The 24,454-nt window shown below is 35.0% G+C and overlaps 1 protein-coding gene across 6 annotated transcripts in view; it reads right to left on the bottom strand.

The window, feature by feature from the left end:
* Nucleotides 1-24,454, bottom strand: part of CADPS2 (calcium dependent secretion activator 2) — a 282,332-nt gene that overhangs the window by 46,064 nt on the left and 211,814 nt on the right. The window contains exons 17-22 of one of the 6 annotated variants that reach the window (XM_021553475.3): nt 24,245-24,265; nt 13,489-13,592; nt 11,916-11,924; nt 9,759-9,915; nt 2,651-2,792; nt 2,402-2,521 (exon numbers count right to left, since the gene is read on the bottom strand). In XM_021553475.3, coding sequence (XP_021409150.2) covers nt 2,402-2,521; nt 2,651-2,792; nt 9,759-9,915; nt 11,916-11,924; nt 13,489-13,592; nt 24,245-24,265 — 553 coding nt within the window. The remainder of the gene's footprint in view (nt 1-2,401; nt 2,522-2,650; nt 2,793-9,758; nt 9,916-11,915; nt 11,925-13,488; nt 13,593-24,244; nt 24,266-24,454) is intronic. The other 5 variants (XM_021553479.3, XM_077783432.1, XM_021553477.3 and 2 more) reach the window with 5 other exon arrangements.

Here is a 24,454-nt window from a genome sequence, read left to right as displayed (position 1 = left end):
GACTTGGGGGAAGCAGTGGAGAGGAGTCCACTCGTGCTCCTGAATCAGATGACTCTGCTGAGTGTATGTATACCCCTCTAGTCCATCTAAGCTGGGGTCTTCATCACACTGAAAGGGAAAACTGTCAGGAAGCTCTAGAAGTATTGGAGCAAAGGTATTGGGTTACTCCTTGTTGAAGAACTTAACTAGCAAGTGTGTTCTTCCTGAAAAAGATGGGATGGGAGAAGAGGGAGAAAAATAAAACCTTCCTCCTTTCTATGACATAATAGTCATTTCCTCTGCCAGAAACTGAGTCACCGTTACCAGGAGGAAAAAGGATACTCCTTAGCATGGGAGGAGGGACAAGTGACTTGCAGTGTTTTTGCCTTTTTTTTTTTTACCCAAATACGTGACCATTATGACAATTTACTTGGCTCTATCAGAATGCAGAAAGGCTGATTCTTAAAATATTGCCTGAATACCAAAGTATTATAAAGGTAACTTAATGCTGCTTGCAATTGAGACTGTCAATTCATACATATTTTATAAATATAACCTCAAAGCTCCACGTTTTGGGGAAAGAACATTAAGAGGTACCTCCATCAGAGCCAGCATCATGGCAGATCTCCTAGAATGCTGTGTGGAGTGGCTGAAAGGGGGTGATGGCCTTACAAAGGTCACAACCACAGTAAGAGATACTGCTCAATCCTCCTTCTCTTGAAAAGCAGCAGAATGATAGCTATTTCTGGCAAGTGTTTACAGCATGTCAACCTCACTGCTCACCAAGTGCTATGAACACCTCCCTGGTTGTTTTAGGATTTTGTGCATACTGCGTCATATATACCATGAAACTAAATACAAGAACATGTGCAAGGGGGATGAGCCCATGGCTGAATTTTACTATGTTTGCACATGTTTTGACAACAGTCTAGATATATTGCTGCACAAACCCCTTCATTTAGGAAATATCTACTACTATAATGCTCCAACTAGAATCTGTATTAATTATAAATTCAGTATTCAAAATACATGAAATTTCATCTATACAATTTATTTTTACTGGATGAGGGTGCTAGAAAGCAGACTACAAGAGCACATCCAAGATTAGCAATTCTTAACTCTGAAAGCTATTATTTGGAAATAAAGTGACCTTTGAAAACCTGGGGATAACAGAAAGGAATTTGAGTTCCAGAAGGCCAATTAGTTTGTATTCAAAGCTGAAATGACTTGCATAAGCACATCAGGAGAAACCTAGCATTATTATAGTAAATACAAAAGGTACCAAAGCCAAGGATTAAGAGGAATTCTGTCACTTTTTAGGGGAATTAACAGCAGAACAACAATGATAATATATTACTCCCTTTTTACAAGGAGTCACATGAAAAAGAAAAGGGATAATGGGTTTGAGTTACTTCTGGGGAGTTTCTGATTAGAAAGTAGAGGAAATTTTTCACAATGAAGACAGTCAGCCATTGGAATAATCTCCCCCAGAGGAAATGGTGGATTTCCCAAGACTGCACATTTTAAAAATTTTTCTGGACAGGGCACTAGGCCATCCTAGACCATGGTTTTGCCAAGAAAAGTTGGATGAGATGATCCTTGAGGTCCTTTTAACATGGTATTCTATGACTCTTGCAGAAATAGATCTAATGCTATTTAGGAATCTGTCACGAAACTTGAAAAGACAACACTTGTCTTGAAATGGTATTATCAACACATGTGTTTTGAATGTGTGTTTTTTGAAGTCTTTCATATTCATGCTTTCCTAATGAAACTTTTGCTAAAATAAGGTTCTTGAGCCTTTCTCTGACAAAAATTAATGTGTCCTCAGACAGAAATCAGACCTGTAACTATGGGATTATTTCCACAAACCACTGAAATGTTGGGCAAAAATCACAAAGAAAGTTTTTTTTTTCAAGTAGACAAAGAAAGGGATGTACTTCTACCCTTGGTACTTATTAACATTTTACTATTTTCATGTAGCATGGTTATTTAATCTGATGACAATATTTACAATCAACAACTTTCCAAACCAATATAAAATGAGTTAATCAAACCCATGCAAAAAATATAATGGGCTGCCTCATTTTACAAAACCACAATCTAGAATCAATCATCCAGGAGGTTCCCCACTGCTTATTAATTCAAAAGACTCATTAGGTTGTTTAGAGTATTAAATATCATTCCTGTTATGGCAGATCTTTGCAAAGTTGATTTTCTAAGTTATTAGGTTTAAGACTGCTATATTTTAATGCACTAGAAAGCGAACTCACTAACAGTCCATGCTTGGCTCACTCCCAAGAAACAACAATTTCCAACTAAGAGAGGATAAACACCATGCAATCCAAATACAGCTGCACAGAACACTAGCAAGGCCATGCAGAGCTGACATACAGTCAGAAAGTTATTGAAGAATACACACGTGGAGTCATACAAAGAAGTCATCCAGGTTGGTGTAGTAAAGCTAGGTATTTGTGGAAGATTAAGAGGCAAACTTGCAACTTTTGGAAGAGCTACATTAGGAAGACTGTTGGTGATGCTCCTGTGAAGAAATAAACAATGTAGGAATACAATAAAAAATAGAATATTTAGAGGATAACAGGGGAGAACCCCTTATTAGTAAGAAAACTATAAGCAGGTGCTTTGTTCAGATTTTGTAAAAAGCACTTACTTGACAGGTTGCCATGACTCTTGTTCAAGACCTCTGTGAATGGACTGAGCAATTGATGATTCCATGAGATCAATGTAGCGGACGACCATGGGAACAAAAATTTCTTGCAAGTGCTTGTGAAACTTTCCATTGCACAAAAGTGCTTTAAAAAACAAATGAGAGACAAAAATGTCAGACCTTTTGTTACAGGAAGAAGTGTATCTTAAAATTTTTTAGTACACAAAGGCATTATACTAATAAGATACAACTTTGTAAGAAACACAGCTCAGAAAAGATAAATGAAGCGTTCCATAAGGCCAATGTAGTACATTTCAAACTGTCAGTGTAATGGAAAGTAGGTAAACACTGAAATTATTTACTGAACCAGAACCTTTTTGCATCTTCTTAAAATTAATAATATGCTTAACTGAATCTAAACATTAGCATTTTTGTTCATTACTTCTACACCAAGAAAGGACAAAAATACCTGAACAAGTTAAAAAAAAGTATTTGAATGCCATTCATAAGCAGTAGAATATTACCTACTTCACAGATGGGACTTACTACATGAAAGACTGCATATACATGCAAACTGAACATGCTAAAAATCTGAAAATTAGTTTGCCATCACTCCTGCTTGTTCCTGTATTTGCTGAAGTGCTCTTTCAGCAAATGCTAACTCTTAGCACACTAATATCCTATCCCACCAAAAGAATACATGTTTCATGTTTTGAGTGTGTCTGCAGTCACCCTTTAATCTAGCACTGTTACAAGACCCTATGAGGGTATTCCCATGTGCATATGGAAATCATAGAAGCTCAGCCACTGAGAAAAATTTCATGACCTTGGTAACCTTTGTTTTCTCTTGTCCATGTTCTGTAGTTTTAAATTATTTTGTGGGTTTCTCCTCCCACCTATTCCAGCATACAAGCTTCTTGTATAATTGGATGGGCACCAAAACCACATTTTGAGGAGGCTTCCTCCTCTTTGTTGGATCACAAGGCTCACCATGGACACCATCCTTTAAAATTACAATCCCTTTTTTTCTACTATCAATGCCACTCCATGCAATTTCTGTAACTTCCAGAAACTACTTTGCCTTCCATTCCTGAATGATGTGCAGCCCAAACTGAACATGGGAGAGATGGAGACTATGGGGAAATCATGCCATCAAGTTTCTGTCTGCTATTGCTACTTGTACTGCAAGGAAGTGCCCTTGTTGCTGAATGTCTGGACACTGTGTTACTTTTTTCCTTGAATAAAATGATCTGAAAGCAAAAAACTATTTTCTTGAAAACATCCTTGTAGAGTAATAGGAAATATTGTATCAATCACTATTACCTGAGGAAACAATATTATGTGATCAGCTCTCTCTGGTTTTAAGTTTTGTGCCTTTCTTGCTAAGAATTTTGAAACTTTCAGTTAATTTCCAACCATTTTAGACACAGGTGTGGAAATATCAGATACATGAAGTTTTATAAAAACAGGCAGCTAGGTAGCAGGCAGAGATTATTAGGGTTTCCACTGAGAAAAAGGCAGAGGTATAGGATCATCTCTTTATTAAACACTTGAGAATCCACCCTTGAGAGTACCTGTGAGTCCATTACAAACATGATCCATTATTCACGCTGCTCCTCAAAATAATTGTTAACTAGTTAGTTCTGGCTTATTATGCATATATCAGGTATTCAAAACAGTGTTATTTTTTTCTATTTATTATTGTTTTATATATTTTAAAACTACAGCACCTTTTACCAGCAACAAAAATGACTGAGGAGGATTTGAATATTAATACAAAGGTTGCACAGGAAACAGCTGATGAGCACTGCCTTTGAGAAACAAAAGGTTGCTGATATCCATTTGCATATTAGACTGAGTTTTCAAGGCAACTTTGAGCTGAAAAATACAAGAATACAACTGTGCCAATTAAATCAATCTTGCTGCTTTATAGTGAACCACTGTAGAAGTGAAGAACTGCAATTAATCAGGCAATCACAGTTACTTGAAGGGATAAGCTTGTAGTTCAGTGTTTTCTGAGCACACCACAGAAATGCTCTGCTACAAGCAGTGCTCTGGGAATTACAGTAATGAAGCCTCATGGGCAGGAAGGTGACTTGTTATTTCGAAGTCAGCATGAAATTTTAAGAAGTCACAGGCAATAAAGGTGTTCAACTTCAAAAGCTGAATCACTTTCCTGAGATCATGACACCAGTCTTTACAGGGTAGTGAAATTTGCCAAAATTATGCCAAGACTTACACTTCACTTCCATGGAATTCCCTCTGTATGTCAGTACACACTCACAAGAAAACTGTCTTGGATCAACATCTCCATGAGCATTCTGTTTTCCCAGGGTTCAGGACTTGGCAGCTCTGATTTACCCATCTGGACATCTCCATCAAGGATCAGTGCAGAGCAGGGAAAGAACTCAGAGCACAGAGACAAGTGATGTAGCTGAGTATGATCAGACTCATGGCACCCTACCCTATGATTAAAATTGATCTTGCCAAAAGGTACCACATGTGCATCAAAGCAGATGGAAAACAAGAGATCCTTCAGGAAACGCCACACTTCAGATCCCTCAACTACCACTTGTCTTCAAAGCTATGGAGCTTAATCCTCTATTGTCTTTTAAATATAGACACCCCACACCCTTTTCATATGAACCATCATAAGAGCTATGCATATTCACACAAACAACAATAAAATGAAAGCCTATGCCAGAGCAAGGTAATGCATAGGCAATATTAAAGGAAAACACATTAGGGGAACAGAAACAGAACCCTGAACTTGATATTCTTGAAATATTGTAATTGAAGAAAAAAAAATTACTTTTTTTTTCCCATATTAGGAAATATATTAAAATATAAAAAAAAATATCAAAGATGAATCTAAAGTCTAGTGATCCAGCACTGAAATGAGGTTTCATCTCTAACAATAGGAAATGAATCTACTGTGCCTGTGCAGCACAGAAGCGGTGAGGCTTCTATTGCTTTTACTAATACAGGCACATCTTAGGAGTTTTCCTAGAGTCAGCATGTCATTTCCCAGGGGGAAATGGGGGGCACTGTGGTCCCAAAAAAATGAAAAACTGAACTGTTGTTTTCTCCCCTCTTGGCAGGACATCCTTGAAAGGAAAAATCCTAAAAGCAGTCTGTCCATCCATGCATTGGTGGTGAGAGCACTGTGCATGGAAAGGAGAAGGGTCACCATGGCAAACTTTTCTCCGAGTGGTGCCATGTGTGACATGGAAACACAGGATGTGGCAGCTGTGTTTTCTTGGGGGGTCTGTGGCACAGGAGAGACTCTGTTCCCTCGATGGACTGAGTATTGATTGTCTGGAGGGTGGAAACCTGATTGGGGTCCCGATTGTGTCTCACTGTGGTTTGTTGGAGTTGGGTGGTGGGAGGAGGAATGCTTTGCAAGGTTTTCATTTTGATCTTTGTGTGTGGTTTTTTTTTTCCTTTCTTTTTTTTCTTTTATAGTAGTAGCTTAATAAAGTTTTTTTCTGGTATTAAGCTTGGGCCTGCTTTGCTCTGTTCTCGATTGCATTTCACAACATTCAATTGAGAGATTGCATTTTCATGGGGGCACTGGCATTGTGCCAGTGTCAAACCATGACAACAATGAATGAGAAGTGCAAAGTTTGAGGTACTGGGGAGGGTATACAGTTTGCTCTGATTACCTTAAATCCAAGTTGTTTTCTAACTCTACCCTCTAGTTTAAGAGGGGGTACAATGTTATACATAAATTCTAGTCCAAAAGTAGTACACAGTTTGTAACAAAGCAGGAAGATGACGATTTTGTATTTGGTGGTGTTTGTCACTCTGCTACTAACAACAGTAGTGGAAAAAAGTGTATCAGAGAATTCCTGTTTAAGTCAATAACCATAATTATGGCAATGGCTTTCAAAAGGCTAACACTCAACATGCTGGTTTTTCTAAATCAGCTTCATCCACTCTCTGCCCATTAGAGCAGAATGTGGCAGAGTTAGAGCAGATGCACAGACATTCTACTGAGTAATACTTGAAGGAGAATGAAGATTATGAGGCACGTTTCTAATACACCTGGTTTTGACTGGTGCATGCCAAGGTAGAAATGCAATAGTGCTGAGCAATAGCACAGGACAAAGTGTCAGCAAGTGACACTTGCAGAGAAAACTTGGTAAGGAAATGATCAGAATACTGAATATAGAGTTGAAAAACTTCTGTAACAAGCAAAATATGTAGACACTTCATCTAACTAGGCATATGCCACTAAAAGATCTCTCTCACACCACATTAAACGAAGAGGAATTAATATGTCTGTCTTTTGGGCACTAAAAACCAGATTAATCTGAATAATTAAACAACTACAGAATGCAAATAGCCCTCTAAAGAAGGCCCCTTCAAACATAATTTATAGGCTCTGTGGACAAAAAGTAACATGTTCATTACAGAAAATAAGAGACAATCCTGGGACAACTATGTTCTTCTTCCCTTTACGAACATTTAATTCTGTAAAAAATAATTTTGCTGTCCTAGAGAGAGAGATGCAGAGTACTGCTATCACTGTACAATCTGCAAAGCTTTACAGAGTCAGACATAATTGTGTGTGCACAATAGCAACTCTGAAGATCATTAAAATGTATATTATAAAAGCAGCTACAATATTTTTTTCAAATATTTTTTCAATTTGAAAAAAACACAAGAAATTTATCTTTATTATTCATCTCCACAATGAATGTAATTTTTAAATCACTTTTTGTATTTAGCAGAGAGATGTTAGATGTTATCACTTAGATGTTCTCATGAAAGCTGTTCTCTCATGAGAACAGCTGAAATATTTTACAAGATGGGAAGATCATCCTCCTCCCTCCATTTTTGAAAGTTTTTCAGTTAGACTAAATGGGAATGCAATTACTGATGTACTCTTCCTTGTGGAATAAGGTCAGAAAAAATGGAGAGTCTTAAGGTGACACAAAATGGAGTCCTTCATGAAAGAAATGAGAAGCTTCAGCTAGGACTTCCTCATTCTCCCCTGTCTCCATAAAAAATAATACACCATATTGGAAAATGTATTTTTTTCTCATTGTTAATTGAATATTGACTTTGCAGTATTCACCTTGAATCTTGTACAATGTTTTTTTACCCTGTAAAATAGCACATTCACTATTATTTGAATATACATGAATATCAAATTTCATGATCTCAGAGTTATTTTATTATACTTTAGTGACATAGTTATAAAAATAGTTTCACATGCAAGTTTTCTTTAATGCTGTAAATGTAAGATTGTTTCTTTATTGTTAGGAGTTCTCTGATGTCAGGTTTATGTGAAAACTGATTCATGCACCAAAGATTTAGAGCTCATTTAATGCTCTCAAGATAGAATAACATGCAGGTGTCAGTCCTCCAAATTTCAGTGAAGATTAACCTAATATGCAATATGGTGACCTAACTGTTCTTCATTTGAAAGAAGTCTGAAAAGTAATCTCTGATATAGCCAGAGAGTGAGAATAACCCAGTGGGATTTCCACCTCTTCATTTCCTAATGAGTTTTTTGATAATGAGAGGTGACTTTGCCAGTCACTGTGGGCTCTATTATGGCTAATTTACTCCACTTCACTCTCCTTGTTAATTATTAACACTAGCCTTTTTATCCTCATGAGACCACATTCCAGTTTTTCCCTTTTTAGATTTTTTTCTAAATATATCTTTATGAAGGTGATAGTTTTCAGGAAAAGATTTTCACTTAGGGTAAAGTCAGAATTATTTATTTTACCTTGGAAGACTGCAAAATTGATTATATAAGCATGGGAAACTCTTGCTAATGCTTTTAATGCAGTTACAAGGTGAAAAGGCTGGTAATTAAAGAATAAGCACTGAGGTATGTTCCACTTGGGAATCACTTCTTGGTAGAATGGTCACTTGCCACTTGCTAACATGTCCACTGATTAATAGGTGACTAATTTCCATGGTTTCTTTACAGCAGTTCTGGAAAAAGAAAAAGTGTGTAATTTTCCAGATGGCTTTCACCTGCCAAAACTGTTATTCAATATATCTATTACCATTAGGGAATTACTGAAATTGGTATACAGGTGTGATATTTCATAAAACAGTTGTTTCATGTCCTTCAGTTAAAGTTTTATTATACTTGTAATAGTTGCTTTAACATGGAAGTTTTCACAAATTGTCTTTCTTAAGTCTATTCTAGTAATTTAGCATTATTATCCATTTAAGGAAAGAAAAATCAGCAGCCTTTTAGCAATCTCTTGCATGTGAGGACAATCCTTGTTTGTTTCTAACACTTCTCTCAGGTTGGAACCAAGCTCAAAGGAACACAAATGACACAATAAAGTTAAAACTGGTGTCACAAATCCTTGTTGTAAGACTACTTTAAAGTACCTACCCAGTTTTCAGAAACCAAAGAATTGTTTAAAGCACATGTAACATCACAACTAGAGATGTGCTTCCTAAACTGAAAATATATGATGGTAGGGAAATAGGCTGAATATCCCATCTGAATATAGGCTTCAGATTTTTAGCCTGGACTTTAGATGATCAGACACCACTTAAAGTAGTGCACAATCCACCTTTCAGGAGCCCAGCTCTTCTGAGATCTGCAGCAAAACTGAAAAATTCCTGCACCCTTTTCAGCAACCTTCTCAATTGCCATCACGGCAATTTTAATAAGTTTCTGAAATTGCAGTTTGTCCAATAAAGAATCCAAACAGAACATTTGTTGTATTTTATTCCATTCATGCTAACACTACTATACCTTTATAAACATAACTAGCATGAAAGTTGTTTAGAAGGCTTAGAAGGAAATAGAAACTACAACTTTATTTAAGCAATATAGATTAAAAGCAAACTACCAATACTTCTTCTAATACTTGTACATAATTGATACAAAACTAAGCAATTTGTGAATACCAAGTTGTTAATGCACTGCCAGAATAAGGACTAGAATGGTGCAAGGATAGAGAGAAACTGCTCAGCTTGCAGGAAATGGAACACCAGGACATGTAGCATAAAAACAGGCACTGTCACTTTTATTTTGAGCATTATCCTGTTTAGAAACACATTTCTAAGGTGTGGGTACATTGAAAAATCTTATGCAAACAGTATGTAAAAAAAATTAAGATCTTACTGTCATTTCTGAGGGCATTATTCAACAGCTGGAAAAGTGGGAAGCTGTCCCAGGAGTCTTGTGGCTGTGCCTCAAGTGCTGAATCCATATCAACAGAATATAGAGACAAAAACTTCTCTGCATGCTCAGCCAACAATTCTGGCCACCAAGCGAATGCCTGCAAACATGAAAAAATAGAATTACTAAAAACAAGCCAAAGCCAAGAGATGTGTTCTGTCTATGGTAGAACACATCTGAGTATGTCATGTCACGTCATTTGGGGAGGAAGAATGGGCTAACTGAAAAATGTGAAAATATTTTATAAAACTTTGCATCAAAAAAACTAAGAAATCAAACAGATTATTGCGAGAAAGGTGATGTGATCAGAATAAAAATATAACACCAAAAAAATCAAAAAAGAGAGTATAAATGCCTTTTTTTCCAGAGAGCAAAGAAAAGCATGAAAGCCTTACTCTTCAAAAAATGACTGCATACATTTCTTTTGATTTAATTAAATTCTAAATCAGATGAATTTATTTTAAAAATAAATCCTTATGAATACATTTTTCATTCATTTGATAATCAAAAAGAATGGTTTATTGTGAAATTTTATTACTTGAAGTCTGAGGGGGTATTTTAACAGCTAGAGAGTGATTTTAATTCCTATTTTTGCCTTAAGGGTGTCAGATTCTTCTGAGGAAGACATCCATTTTTTCTTGTGCAGATGCTATAAATCTTAAGAATTTCACTACTGTACATACTAATTTTCAGTAACTTAACATGGTGGAACAGTTTTCTATCAAGAATTTATATTCTTAGACATCCTTAATGAAGAAAACAAATCTATGAAAAGTATCATCAGCAAGTAAAGCCAGCTCTTCATTAAAGGCATATAACTATTCTACCTTTTTACCGTCACATAAACCTAAGTTTTTAAATGTCAGCATTGGACCTGAGCATTGGATCAGGGGGAGCTTTGTGATCCTGAAGTTAAAGATAAAGGTGGAGGGAGTTTATGAAAAGGATGAACATCAAATCCTACTGAGAGTGTTTTGCTCAGAGTTTATAAGAACATATGATAGTGAGAAATGCCTACACATGAAACACAGGAAGATGCCATTGCTTTCATACTTATACCACTCATTTTGAGTATATAATTTTGAATATTTTTGAGTTACCAGCATGGAACATATCCAGCTTGATCTACACAAGAGCTGAGTTCCCCCAGCTTCAAATAAATTCAGAGAAATCTTCACTTGCGTTTATGGAATGTAGGCCCTGGGTGGCGCAGATTTATGTAGTCAGGTCTGAAAGGTTTCAAACAAAAGACAACTTCTGTAAAGTGGTCTACAAATATGTTTTTGCATCATGGATTTTCTGATGACTGCCTGTAGTTCTCTCTGGCATGGGGCAAATGCAGAAATGATGAATTGGCAAAAGGTTTTAAAGAAATGCTGAGCATCTCCTCCTATTGCTGAAAAGTATTTTGTGTGTTCCAGTGGTAGGACTGAAGGATTACAACTGGCACCAAAGTAAGGAGGAGAGATGATGCTTCAAAAACTTTGGCAAGAGTTTGAAATTGAGTCTTTCCGTTTCATCAAACTGGAAGAATTTTTTTATTAATGAACCTATTTAAGTAGGAATTCATTAAAGGAACAGAATTCTTGCTCTAGAAAATAGCTACATGAAGATAAAAAATGTATATAGGCACCGGCAGGGGACCCTTCTAAGCAATCAAAACTCTTTTCAGAAAATATTGCCAAAATTTCAAAACAAAGAAAAACCAAAACTAGAAAATGAGCACATTTTCTTTTTATTTTCTTCCGTATTGTAAATGGCACTTTGAACCCAGACAGAAATTCTTCTGACTCTCTCTCAAGAGCTATGCATCATTACTTGGGCAACAAAAAAGAAGAATAAAAAAAAAAAGTTAAAGCTAAATGTAACAGCTATGGATAATAATAGTCTAAAAGCAATTAGCAATTGGTGGCACACATTCTAGGAGAACAGAAACGTTGCCTGGATTAAAGAAAGAATGGAGTTCTTAGATTCTAGAAGGCACATAAATGTGGCTATGCAACACCAGAAACATCAAAACAGTTTATGCTACATGTTCAATGCACAGTTCCATGCTAAGAGCAGAACAAAACAATGCTTAGTTCATCAGGAATCACATACCTCTCTTCCCTTTGGGAATCCCCGAAATTTGTAAATGTTATGAATTAAAAAAAAAAGAAAAAAAAAATCTAGTATTAAAAAATGTGATATATTATTTTACAGATTACTGATCCTTGTCAACTGTAGCATCAAACACTGAACATTTGCATACATTATGATGTGAAGTCTACATACTTAATATTCAGTTTTAAGCAGGAAATGTATAATTTGGCAATCTTTTTCTCAGATATATTTTAATACTGAAATTCTGTATGCCCTATAAATTTCAGTGAAATTGAACATGTATTACATGAATGAAGGAAGAGGAAAATAACGTTAGCATTATCTTTTTTCTTTTCAAGGTACCTTAGATTAGATTGCGAACTTTTGCTGAATAAATTTTTCTGAAGACACATGCATTATACTTATTCTTCTGAAAAACACCACATCTCTGACTGCAAATAAGTAGTATAGAATGCAATCTTTGAACAGAGATGCTTAATCATTTATGATTATTTGATCTGGCTTTGTTTCTGTGTTCTTTTCCACATAAGTCAAATTTTCTTACAGTCATGCAGGTCCTCAAAAGACAAAGACCACAATACATATATTTTATTAAGTAATCATTATACTGTAACACAGTTGCAACAGTAGTGTAGAACAGGACCTCCAGGGAATTAATTTTAAATCATCAAAACAGCTGTTTTTTCAGTATATGATAAAACATCTATAACAAGTTCACACATGGCAGATGTAAGCTAAAACCCAGATTCCATAGTGTGATATAAAACCAGATGTTTTGAATGATCATATTTTATAACTATATATACTAAATAATGTTTATCCCTTTGTATATTTAAAAAAATATTTATTGAGTTTTTTGAGAACATTTTAAAAACAATTTCCTGAACCTTAGAAAACAGTATTTATTAATTAAATTTCAATAATATATAAAGGTGTATCTGGCCAGGTTAAGTTTTGTAATTCATTGACATAAGAGGTGCTAGAATTCTAGCTATTATGGTTTTTGTATCATGAAGCAAAAGATGTGTGAAAGTAAGAAACATAATATTGTTTTATTTCATTTCTTCTACTTTACAATGCCATTTTTAAAAGCACCAGTTTAAGAGCATACTTTTCCAGTCAAAAGAAGAGCAATGGGTATGAGATTATTATACCTATCATTATTTTTATATCTATAATCTAGACCTATACAGCATGATGAAAACAAGCATTCAATTATATTTTCTTTCTAGTTTGAACATCACGTGAAAAGTTGGAAAGAAAAACTGTATAAGGCTATGAATGTTTTCCATACCATTTCAGCACCTCCAGCACAAAGATGCTTTCTCTTTTTTATGCTCTTTAGTTTTCGTTTCTAATTTTACAGTTCATTCAGGTGAATTGAAGTAGAGTTTCATTTCACTTCACTTTACATAAGCTTCAAGTCTCTTATTCCTCTGTAAATGTGAACTGCCTTAAACATATGTCAGAAAGGAAAACTAAAATGTTTCTTGACAGACTTGCTTTGCATCAGAGGAGCAAAAATCCACGAACAAACCATTCTCTACAGCAAATGCAATTACAGCCTCACCTCTGAATGATGCTCTTCATTTTGCTGCAATACTTCGATACAGAGTTCTGCAAGGTGAAGAACCTCTTCCAGTTTTCTTGCAGGTGTTGCTTGATTCATGGTCTCTATATGAATATAAACCATAAAATTGTTTTAATTACAAATATGATTTACAGTAAGATAAAACTATGTCAGAAACTAATGGGAATTCTGCAAACTGACAAATTTCTAAAGTAAAAGAAATTTCAAGAGTTAAGGATGAAGATTTAATACACCTAAACAGAGCTGAATGTCCAGATTACTAAAAACAGAAAATAATTCACAAGACCATCAGTGGTCACTGTAAATATTATTTGATTTAATATTTGAGAAACAACAAGTGCATCCATGTATTAGATGCTCAACTTTTAGAAAGGAAGTTTTTTTCTCTTCAAGGACATATATACAAAGACAGCAGAGAGTGAAGACCTTTTTTGTTATTGTCAGTACAATGTCTTCTCACCAGTTGACTCATTACTGTCATCAGCAAAATTCATACCTTTTGCAGCAGTCAAAAATTCCAATTTTTTTAACAAAATAAGATATTCCATTTTAGGTATATTTAAAAATAAGAAAAATGCAAACCACAATAATTCATATGACTAATTTCTAATAAATAATAATAATTCAAATAACTGATTTTCTACCTGCTGTTCATCACTAAAGGTGAATCTGAATTCTTTTCAGTACCATAGTGAAAAGCAGCATTATGAAATAGGGATCTTATAACAGAATTAACACAAGCCTACTAAAAATCCCACCTAAAAGAAGCACAAATGCTAAAGTTACAAGTGACATGAAGCTCATTTATTCTACTCAGAAGACTTCAAAAAAGAAAGGAACAACAAAGGTAAATCAAATGTAACTGAAGTACTTACAGAGAAATTAAACAACAGTTAGTTTGCAATTTAAAAAATCATTGCACAAGATTGCAGGAAAAATCACAGGAGATAAGGGACGAATCCAACAGAATTTTTTGCAAACATTTTAATCAGTAAAAGCAACTTGTCCGACTACATAATCTGCATTTTTAAGGATAACTTCAGCATTAGCTATTAGAACTTGTTTACTTAAAAAAGCTCTTGTTGCTAATCATAAATGTATGGTCACATTAACCAGGTTTGCAGAGAACTTACAAAGCTGCTAACAAGGTCAGTGAGGGTTTCCGGAATTCTATTTTCTCATTTTTTTGTCCAGGTTTATGGATCACATGGATAGAAAATCATGTGAATACACATCTTGATATGCAGAAAATTCTGCTGACATTTCTTTCCCGCTTTGCATTCATTTACACAGACCATTAGCAGATTAATTAAACGATTCTCATATTCTCCTTGGTGTTACTAATAATATCAATCTGCATGCAATCAATATTTTTAACATTTAACATTTCTAGCAAGTCAAAGCAACATTCCAGACTATTTGAATGCAGGTGACCTTGTCCAGTTCTCCAGCACTTGCACATTGATGCATATTACAGCAATAAAATATGTAGCTTTGATGCAATTTTTGAAAAAACACTGGATTAGAATCTCCAGCAAACATCTACTTCCAAGTGACTAATAACCCACATTGTTTTCATGCAAAAAAAAAAACAAGCACAAAAACTAGTTATTGAAGAACCACAAAGAATTTTTTCAAATCTTATTAGAAGAGACCACATAACCAGATATGTTGAAATACTTCTTCTAAAACTAGAATTTAGCTCAAGAAAGAGTTAGTGTAGGAACATGGGTCAAGCACAAAGCACACACAAGGCCATTCATAATTCATAAGGCCAAGATCACTGTTTTCCATACTGCACTGTATTGCCTTTACAATTCTTATACTGTAGAATGATTGTATGAATATAACCAAACATACTGAATCAAGAGAGATTAGCAAGGATCAGCCAAGTACCCATTATTTACATTTTATATCATAAAGACTACTATTGGATTCAGACTAAACCAGTGGTTTCTACACTCATCCTGAAATTGCTCTTTCTCCTAGTGGTCAGTGTCCTCCCCTCCCTGATCACATAGTAAGTACATACAGATAATATACACCACTAGCAGTGTCACTGATGTTAATGAGTTTTAGGAATAAAGTATTGATATTAATAGAGAACATGACTGGAACATCTGATTTCAGCATAAACAACTCATTTTTAGCTTGATCTTCATTACCTCACCACTAACCCAGTAAACAAAATAATTGCATTCATAATTGCATACATTCCTAATGAAACTAAATAAGCTGTAAAATATTCAGAAATTATATCCTAGAAAGGCTCTCTACATTATTAAGAAAGTAATTCTAATAATTATGTTGAATCTCATGTTGCATTTTTGCTCTGGAATAAATTCACTTTTTCCACACTTGCAATTAGCTCAAAATGGCCTAAAAATGGCTGTTGAACAGATATCATTATCACTAGGGAGAGAAGGAGAAAAAAGATTTACCACCTAACTGTGAGATTATCTTACTCCACCACTGTGATAAGATCACAGTAAAGAGAAATATGGTCTTGGGCAAGTACCAATTACACTGAATAAGGCATTAAGGAAATACAGTTCTGGTCATCTGTGCTGAAGTGATGGATTTTGATCAGAAAATAAAAGGAAAGGAGTTTTTTTTTGTTGTGTTTGTCTGAAAGGCATCATAAGCCTAATAAAATGAAGGATGAAAGTGAGAATCCTGTTCACACACAGGCAATATAGGAATACAGTGTTCTCAAAGTAGAAACACTTGGGAAGGAAAGGAACTACCTTTGATCAGGGATGATGCTGGCAGAATAATAGATCAGTCACGGCAAATTATTTAAACTTGACACTTTAAAGTTTTCAGTCATTGTGGGACTAATATTCAGGAACAGTTTTTTTTCAATAAGATTAGCATGTTTAGGAGGAAAAAGAATATAAAAACTGTAAATACACCTTTAAGTTGAGTATGGCAGGTTTTCAATTGATGTTTCATGGCAGGGATGACTAAAAATGTGGGCTATATTAGACTGAATCAATTTCAATTTCCTGTTTCCCTAAAACTCACTATGTTATTTACTAGTTTACACTGAAACTATTTATTCCTAGCTAAAAAATATGCAAATTACCCTTAATGTTTCTAGCTTTTCATAGTATTTTAAAAATCATTATTTTCTTAGAAGATTTGTTCATAAGAAAAGGTGGCAGAGAATTGAACTCAGTCTGTATCCTTGGACAAATCTCTCTAATATTTTTTTGTTTACTTATTCACAGAATAAATCATTATATGCTATTTCTTTTGCATGATATAGACTTCTCCACATTTCACTTAAGCTTCATATAAAGCCTCCTTATCCATATGTAAGTTATGACACCACCTAGCCAATTTTCTCTGTAACTAAACACCTTTCAAATTCTAGGGAATGTGTCTTATGGATATCAACAATTATATGTGCATATACACAAGGGGCTATGAAGTAATTTGAGAAATAAAGAATGAAATACTAATTTTTTTTAGCCAAGCAAGTAGTGTATATGAAATATGAGTAGCAATAAATTCTTATTTAGAAGTTTTAGAACCTCCAAAACACCTGAGCCAAATACTCTGCTTGTCTTTGTAAGCATAAAAGAATTACAGGAATGGAAATCAGTGCTGTCAGTTTTCATTATATTCGTGATGTCTTTCTTCCCACAATTACTAAAGGTTGTTAGGATGTGTTTACACTGTTCAAACGAACAAGTTGCAGCAGGCGTCGAGTCAGTAAATATGCTGTTTGACATCTTTTAGAAAATAAACAGAAAAAGCCATCAATCATCTGTTTCCAGCTTCACATCCTGCCAAAATGAAAAAGCAAACGAGGCTTTGCAAATAATGGATGCTCTCTCAAGTATGCATTACCAGTGAGTCACACAGGTACCGAGCAATATTGTTAAATGAGCGAAGTTAACTGAGCGAAGCGCTACTGAAATGAAAAAGTGACTGCTTCATGAACCAACGGAGCCTCGGGCCACACAGGACTGTCAGATCATCCAGTCTCACCTCCTGCATCACACAGGTCAGGGAACTTCTCCCCAGTCCTCCTTCCGAGACAATCAGGATGTCTAAAACCTAACAACATTGTGTCTAAAACCTACCTCAAGCTTTCTTTCCACAAGAGAGTTGAAGACATCCCTGAAGACAAATGCACAATCTACCTCTCTCATTTTCTCCCCAGCATGTAAGCTATTAAACATGTGTGATTAATTTCTCATTGACATTTGCTGCGCACAGGAATCTGCTCATTAAAGAGGCATTTTTTCCTTGGTTATGAATACAATATAACCAGGAGACTCCTGACTCTGGCCAGCCAGTCTCCCCCTCAGTGACACAGCATATATCCCTTACTGGGGCTCCCTGCCTCGTATTTAATCCTTCCCCCTTTTCTTCAAACAAGCATGTCCAGAACCAGTGTCTCAGGAAAGCCAGCCTGTCCCCAGGCAGAGGTATTGGAAAAAATGCAAATACGTTCAGAAGCTCCCAAGTTCACAGCCTCAATGGGCTTACAGTAAGGCAGGACACAATGTAATTGATAATACAGATACATCATAATTTGAGCTTTATGGAGCCAGCTCTGCTCCAGCAGGGCCCATTCATTTGGTCTTTTTAACACGTGAAACTTGCAAGATTGCTTGAAGCTAGTATATTACTAAACCTGAATTGACTCTGAAGAGTTAACCCAAAACTGTTATCATCTACCCATGGATAATTTAGATTTCACTGTGCTAAATTTTTGTGCAATTTCTCACAGAATTAATTCTTTGTGAAAAAGTAAGGAGGTAGATCTGGAAAGGCATTCTATATTTTTCATATAAAAAAAAAATCCAGCCTTATACAAAAAGTGGAATTTAGCTTTAATTATGAAGCTGAAACCAGTCTTTCCATAATTGCTTTCAACTATTGCAGTAGTATTTCCAATTCTAGGGGAAAAATTAGAATTAATTACCATTATTAGCTATGTACAGAAAGATTATGAGATTTGTAAAAAGTTAGAGTTCCCATCTCCTACTCCATGATCTACCATTTTATTAAGTGTGTCATGCTACAATATTTTCTGGTTTTTAAAATTCATCGTAGTATTCAATGGAATTATCTTCATGAGGCAATCACATGTTTTTGTTTTGTTTTGTTTTGTTTTGTAAAGGGAATCTTGGCTCATTGAAAAGCATAAAATTAACAAAATCAAAAAGGCAAAAGCAGAAGAAAAATCTCATTTTTGTGCCAGTGATCATCAAAGCATTTAATGTAAGATTATTTTGCATTCCAATTTTGGCAACACAGATACAAGCAGTTGGTATTCTCCTTCTTTTTCTCACTTCTAATTTCACTTCAAAGGGGAAAAGAACTAATATTATCAGAACTTCCTGAAACTGTAGAATAGAACTCAGAGATCACAAACATGCCAAACTGCAAGGCTTCATGAATAAAGACAACTGGATAGATTAATAACTCACCTATCAGATTGAGAGAAAACTGGCACTTGAAAATGCAGACATAGTAAAAAGTGTTTTTAAAAAACCAGTATATTTTAAGATTCTAAATTTTGGAGCCTTACTGAAAAATGACAAGAAGAAATCTAATGCTGTCAGGCAAGGGGAAGGAAAAAGAGATGTTGCAAATTATTAACTAAAACAAAATTTGAAGAAATTACTAATGGAGGACATAAAATGAACAGAAAATTAAAAAAATGTAACACAGATTTGCAAAGGTAGGTTGAATTAGACTTGGGAATTTCTAGATAGGATATTTTTGTATAAAAGAAATTCAGATCTTATCTATTATGACTTTAATGAAGCTTTTGATACTGTGCCTCATTGGAAAACTACCAGTTAAGCTGAAGAAAATGAGGATTAAAAAAGAAACTGTGTGGGGTATAAAGAAGATGCCTCAAGTGAAAGGGAATCAACAATGCTGAGAATGTGCAAATAAAGGATTCTTGAGAGATTTCTTGAAGATTCATCTTCGCTTCCCTAATATTTTCACAGAGACTTCAGAATAAATATTAGAAGCACAATGACAATGTGTAAAACATGGGAAATAGAATGATGCAGTAACAAGAATTCGATAATTCCAAAGAAAGGGAGAGAGAAATATATCAAAATACCTTCAAGAGTTAAAGAAAAACATACTAAAGTCCTTTAAGAGGGGACAGTGCATTTTGACACATGAACAGCAATAAACATTTCCTATAAACTGGAAATATGTCAGCTCAAAATTATCAAAACTCCAAGACTGGGTTGAATTAACTTTTTGCAGAAGGGTTGTGTGACACAAGCATGATACAGATATCAGAACCCCGTGTTCCTTGACTATATTAGATCAAACATTTTTGGTATAACAGTACTGCTAGTACTGTGCATGGGGATGACTTCGCACTGTTCTTGTCACCAGTGTTCAAGAAGGTATTCAAACCTTAATAGAGAAAGACTCCTGAAATGATAAAAATGAAGAACAGGCAGCTAATCTGAGACAAGGTGATGAAAGCCTAGGTTGCATGAGTACTAAACTCTAAAAATGCATCGTAGGGCATGGAGGAACTGGAGATGATGAAATGCTAATGAAGGATGGAACTATCCCTCCCTCATTTGGGATACAGGACAAGGTTGGCATGCTTAAGTTTGGGAACTAATTTAACTGTAAGGTGATGATACACCTGTAGAGCAAATAGCACTCAAAATGACCTTCCTGTGGGTGAAGCAGGGGACTGAAAAGGGAAGCTCAGTGACAAAGACTGACTCAGCCCCACTGTTAAAGGAGGATATAGGTACATTTACAAAGGAGTATCAGGATGCAGACCTAACAATCTGGAGATTCTTTTACAGGTCCAGAACTGAAATCAGGGATGTTTGCTCATATCTTCATTTCCATTTAGTTGCACGACAGAGACCAGGAAGGTGCTATGCTGCTGTGCAACCCACTTCTGTTTGTTCAGTGAAATGAACACGCATGGAGAGCTTTAATCAAGTCCTCTCCACGTACAATGACTCTCTCCACTTGCCTTCTCAGCTTCAATAATGTTTGTAGTGTTCTTCTTTTTAAGCCAGACAGATCCTTCTGAGCCTTGAGGGCATTTACATATGACCCTTCCTTTAGAAACTAGTATGTATGTAATGAGTATGTTAATTATTGATGTCTTAAAACTCACCAAACTTCCGAGTTTCTCCTGACCTTCTCTTGTATGGAGTTAACATTTATTCAGCCTTTAGCAGTCTTTCTGATAGAAACAAATTTTGGCATGACAACTGATTTGTCTTTGAACAATTGTATACTCCAGAGTAACTATTTGCTCCAATTTTAATGGAATTTATTAATTCCTTTTATTCAAATGGTTTGGTAGAAGGAGCCCATTATACTGAGTTACTACAGAATTTTATGGAAGTTAAAAGACTACAATTTGTCTATTGCCTCAGAAATTAACATCCATTGACAATGACAAATATTGCCCTATTTGCTTTACAGACATTTACCACTTTAAACCCTTTTATATTTGCACAGCAAGGCAATGCCCCTATGCTGAAAAATGTATTTATGTGTAAGTTTCTGTCTTTTCTCAGTCAATAACAGCAGCAATAGCAGGATTAATTAGTCCTCAGCCATTAAGTTTTCTAATAAATTTAAGAGGGAAAAACATTAATTTATGAGATGGAATACATAATGCATTTTATTACTCTGTGTGTATGGATGTGTATGAAATATAAGTTAAAAAAAGAAGTCCGTGTAAGGAAGGCTGTCTTTCTTGAGGGAGAGAAAACAGGTGATGGAGCCATGCAAATTTCTATAGGCTCTTCATAGGAAGTATGCAAAATGCATATGAAGAATGTTTGTCTCTGGCCTCAGAATCTGGCAGGACCATTTTTGTTCAACTTTATCTATAGGAAGAGTCAATATAAGTTAAATACTGAATAAGACAGGAATACATGCCATACAAGAAACAATTTAGAAAGTGCTTTCAGGTAGTGAAATCTCAAAGGCAGCATATGCTGAAATGAAAATGGGTCATACATAAAAAGAGATTTTCATGTGTTGATGTAGTGATTCATATCATAAAATTATAAACCCTTGCTGCAAACTACCAGAATATTATATAAGCGTTCTTAGATACAGTTCAAAATTAAAATAGTAGGTTTCCTGCTATTCTCTTCAAAATGGTAATTACACTGACTGAGCAGATTAGCTACTCCATGAGAAATTCAGCTGTACATGTACTAAGGAATGACATGCTGAACCCTGTATAATTGCCATGGTAAATGTAATTTTTGTTAAAAAAATCGATGCTATATTCATAACAGTATAACGATGAGGATGCTCAATAAAATGTCATCCTGACTGTAAACAAATATTGTTGATAGAAGTGCAGCTTATGCCACCATGTTTGTTATTAGAGAAAGTAACCACTGTCTTTGGGAAAACATTCAGAGACTTGCTCTTCTGAGACTGTGAAAATGAGAGCACTTGGGGAATAGACCTGGGAACCTGGCAACCACACTGCCAAAAAAGAATCTGCATATTCACCTCTGTATTACCTAAGAAGGACACTCCTCAAATTCAAGATTCATTATCAGTATATAGTGCACAAGTTAAAGGGTAAATAACAGTTATCTAGAAATAGTTTTTCCCATTTTCCACAAAAGTACAATATATGGTATTAGGGCTAAGCATATTGTACATCAAGTTCATTAGGAAATCTGTAGGAGTCCAGCTAGAGATAACAATAGGAGCAGGATTTGGCCCTAAAATGTAATTTTATTTGGATTCATTTCAGTGGCTTTGTCTTTTGCATCAGAGAAATATGTTCAATGTTTCACAAAATTCCACTGGATACAGTCTATCTACTCCCTTGAATAAAATGATTTTTTTCTGAGTTTCTGATTAATTTTCAGTCACAACTGGTATTTAATTAAACAACTAAATTACAAATGCAGCCTATAAACCTCTAGCTTCAGCTAACAGACAGTGAACTTACTCACTATATGTGATAGGCTTTCCTCTCATCCATTCTCTAATCTAGTTATTTGCCAGGTCACTTAAGGGACAACTTCACTATCCTGTGTTAAAAAGGGCTATGGTTTCTTTCAAAGCATGGAGAAAACTAATGTAAAATGATTTAAATCAGGTACAGTAATTTATTTATTTATTTATGTACATGTAACTATATAATCTATGCTTAATGGTTTTGGGTTTCCCACATAAAGAGCCTGAGAAAAACTAAGATAACCAAGTGTGTGGCGCAAGGAAGATTTATACTTGAGGTGATGCACATTGCATAAAGGTGCACAGGCGAGTTTTGGAGCACAAAGGTAAAAAGAAAAAAAATCTCTAAAATTTCCCAAATTATTTTCAATTAATTTCAATTAACTGTTTATGATTTTCTAATTTCAAGAGATATTTTCTTTAATATCTAGAGGTGTAAAAATATTAAATGGAATATTTGTGTTATCTAGCTTTAGGTATTTAACGTAGAAGGGAAACTGTCTTTAGAGCGTTTTGTATTTGATGCTGTGAGATTGGCCTTGCACAGAGAAATTGTTGAAGGACTTTCAGAGCACTCAGAGTCCTCTGCCTAAGGGACCTCTCCTGTTTTTGGGAGAGGTCAGCAGATCATCTGAGCAATGTGGGCTCCCATCAACTCACCCTAACAGACTGTGGCACGAATATCCATTCCACCAGTGCACTGCCTACCCTCTTCGTTAAAAATTCCAAAAGATCTCCTATTTACAGGGCATTAAAGCTTTTAAACAAAAAACAGTGGGACTCTTGGAAATCAGTGGATTTTTTTTTACTTCAGTTATGGACACAGTAGTTAAAAAAAGTAGTCTTAATAATTTGCTAGTAATTTTCAAGCCCCTCATCAGCAAGGAGCTCCTCTCTGAACTACCTTCACACAACTTAGTTATCATCACACCAGTATGTCTTTCCAGATGGAAAATTAGTTCATCATGAGAGTAATACCAGCTCAATGCCCCTTCCCAAAACTGTGGTTGGTATTTGTGAAACCCCACAAAGCACCACAATCAATTTTACTTTGGGTATGTATGTCAGGTAAGGGAAAGCAGTGCACAGCTCTGTTTTACAGTATAGATATGCCCAATCCCTCATACTGGTATGCAGTCAGTTCTACTCAGTACTACTTCAGCTGTGCTCTTTGTATGATGATTTTTAAATAGTGGGATATAAGAACTCAAACACCTCTTCCTGTACTATTGGAGAATGTACACCATATCATCATGAAATCAGGAATACAAAGAACTACCATCCATGTATACCTCAGTTATACCTACAAAAAGAAATGTATCACTAAACAAAGCCATATCAGAGAAGTGTAAAATCAGTTTTACAAAATTAGTTTTCCTAGCAATATATTCACTAATAAACTGAGCAATCCTTTTATAAAATGGATACAATTTTTGCAGAGGACTATGAAAGAATATTTCTCTAAATACACAAACTGGTTTTGAATTTAACAAAATTAAAATTTCCTGAATCATTTATTTATACCCTTTTCACAGAAAACTGCTGCACCTAAAATGATGTACCTATTTATCAGCTAAACTGCTAATAAATAGGTACATCATAGTTAAGTATCAGTGTAAATACATGGACTAAACTACAACAAAATTAATTTTAATATTCACAAATGTTCTGGTCAGTATCTTGGTATAGTTCAAATCAAGATAAATAATAACAACAGGCACAACACACGACATCTGTAATACATGCAGACATGCACACAAATAATCACCTGAGTCCTTTTCCACTGTTGCTAAATAAGAAAAAATAGGGAAAGAAAAAACATAATTACAGAAATAAAACTCATATAATTAGAGAAGAATAAATACCACATAATGAGACAATAGCTTCTTAACATCTTGAGTACATCACATAAGTAATGGGTTTATTCATGTGAGGGAGAAATGGTGCATATTTCTGAGTAATATATTTGCATTTACTA

This window comes from Lonchura striata, chromosome 5 (genome assembly GCF_046129695.1).
Source record: "Lonchura striata isolate bLonStr1 chromosome 5, bLonStr1.mat, whole genome shotgun sequence".
In the NCBI taxonomy this organism is placed as follows: Eukaryota; Metazoa; Chordata; class Aves; order Passeriformes; family Estrildidae; genus Lonchura; species Lonchura striata.
Note: the sequence above shows the minus strand (reverse complement) of the source record. Positions and strands in the feature narration are given on the sequence as shown.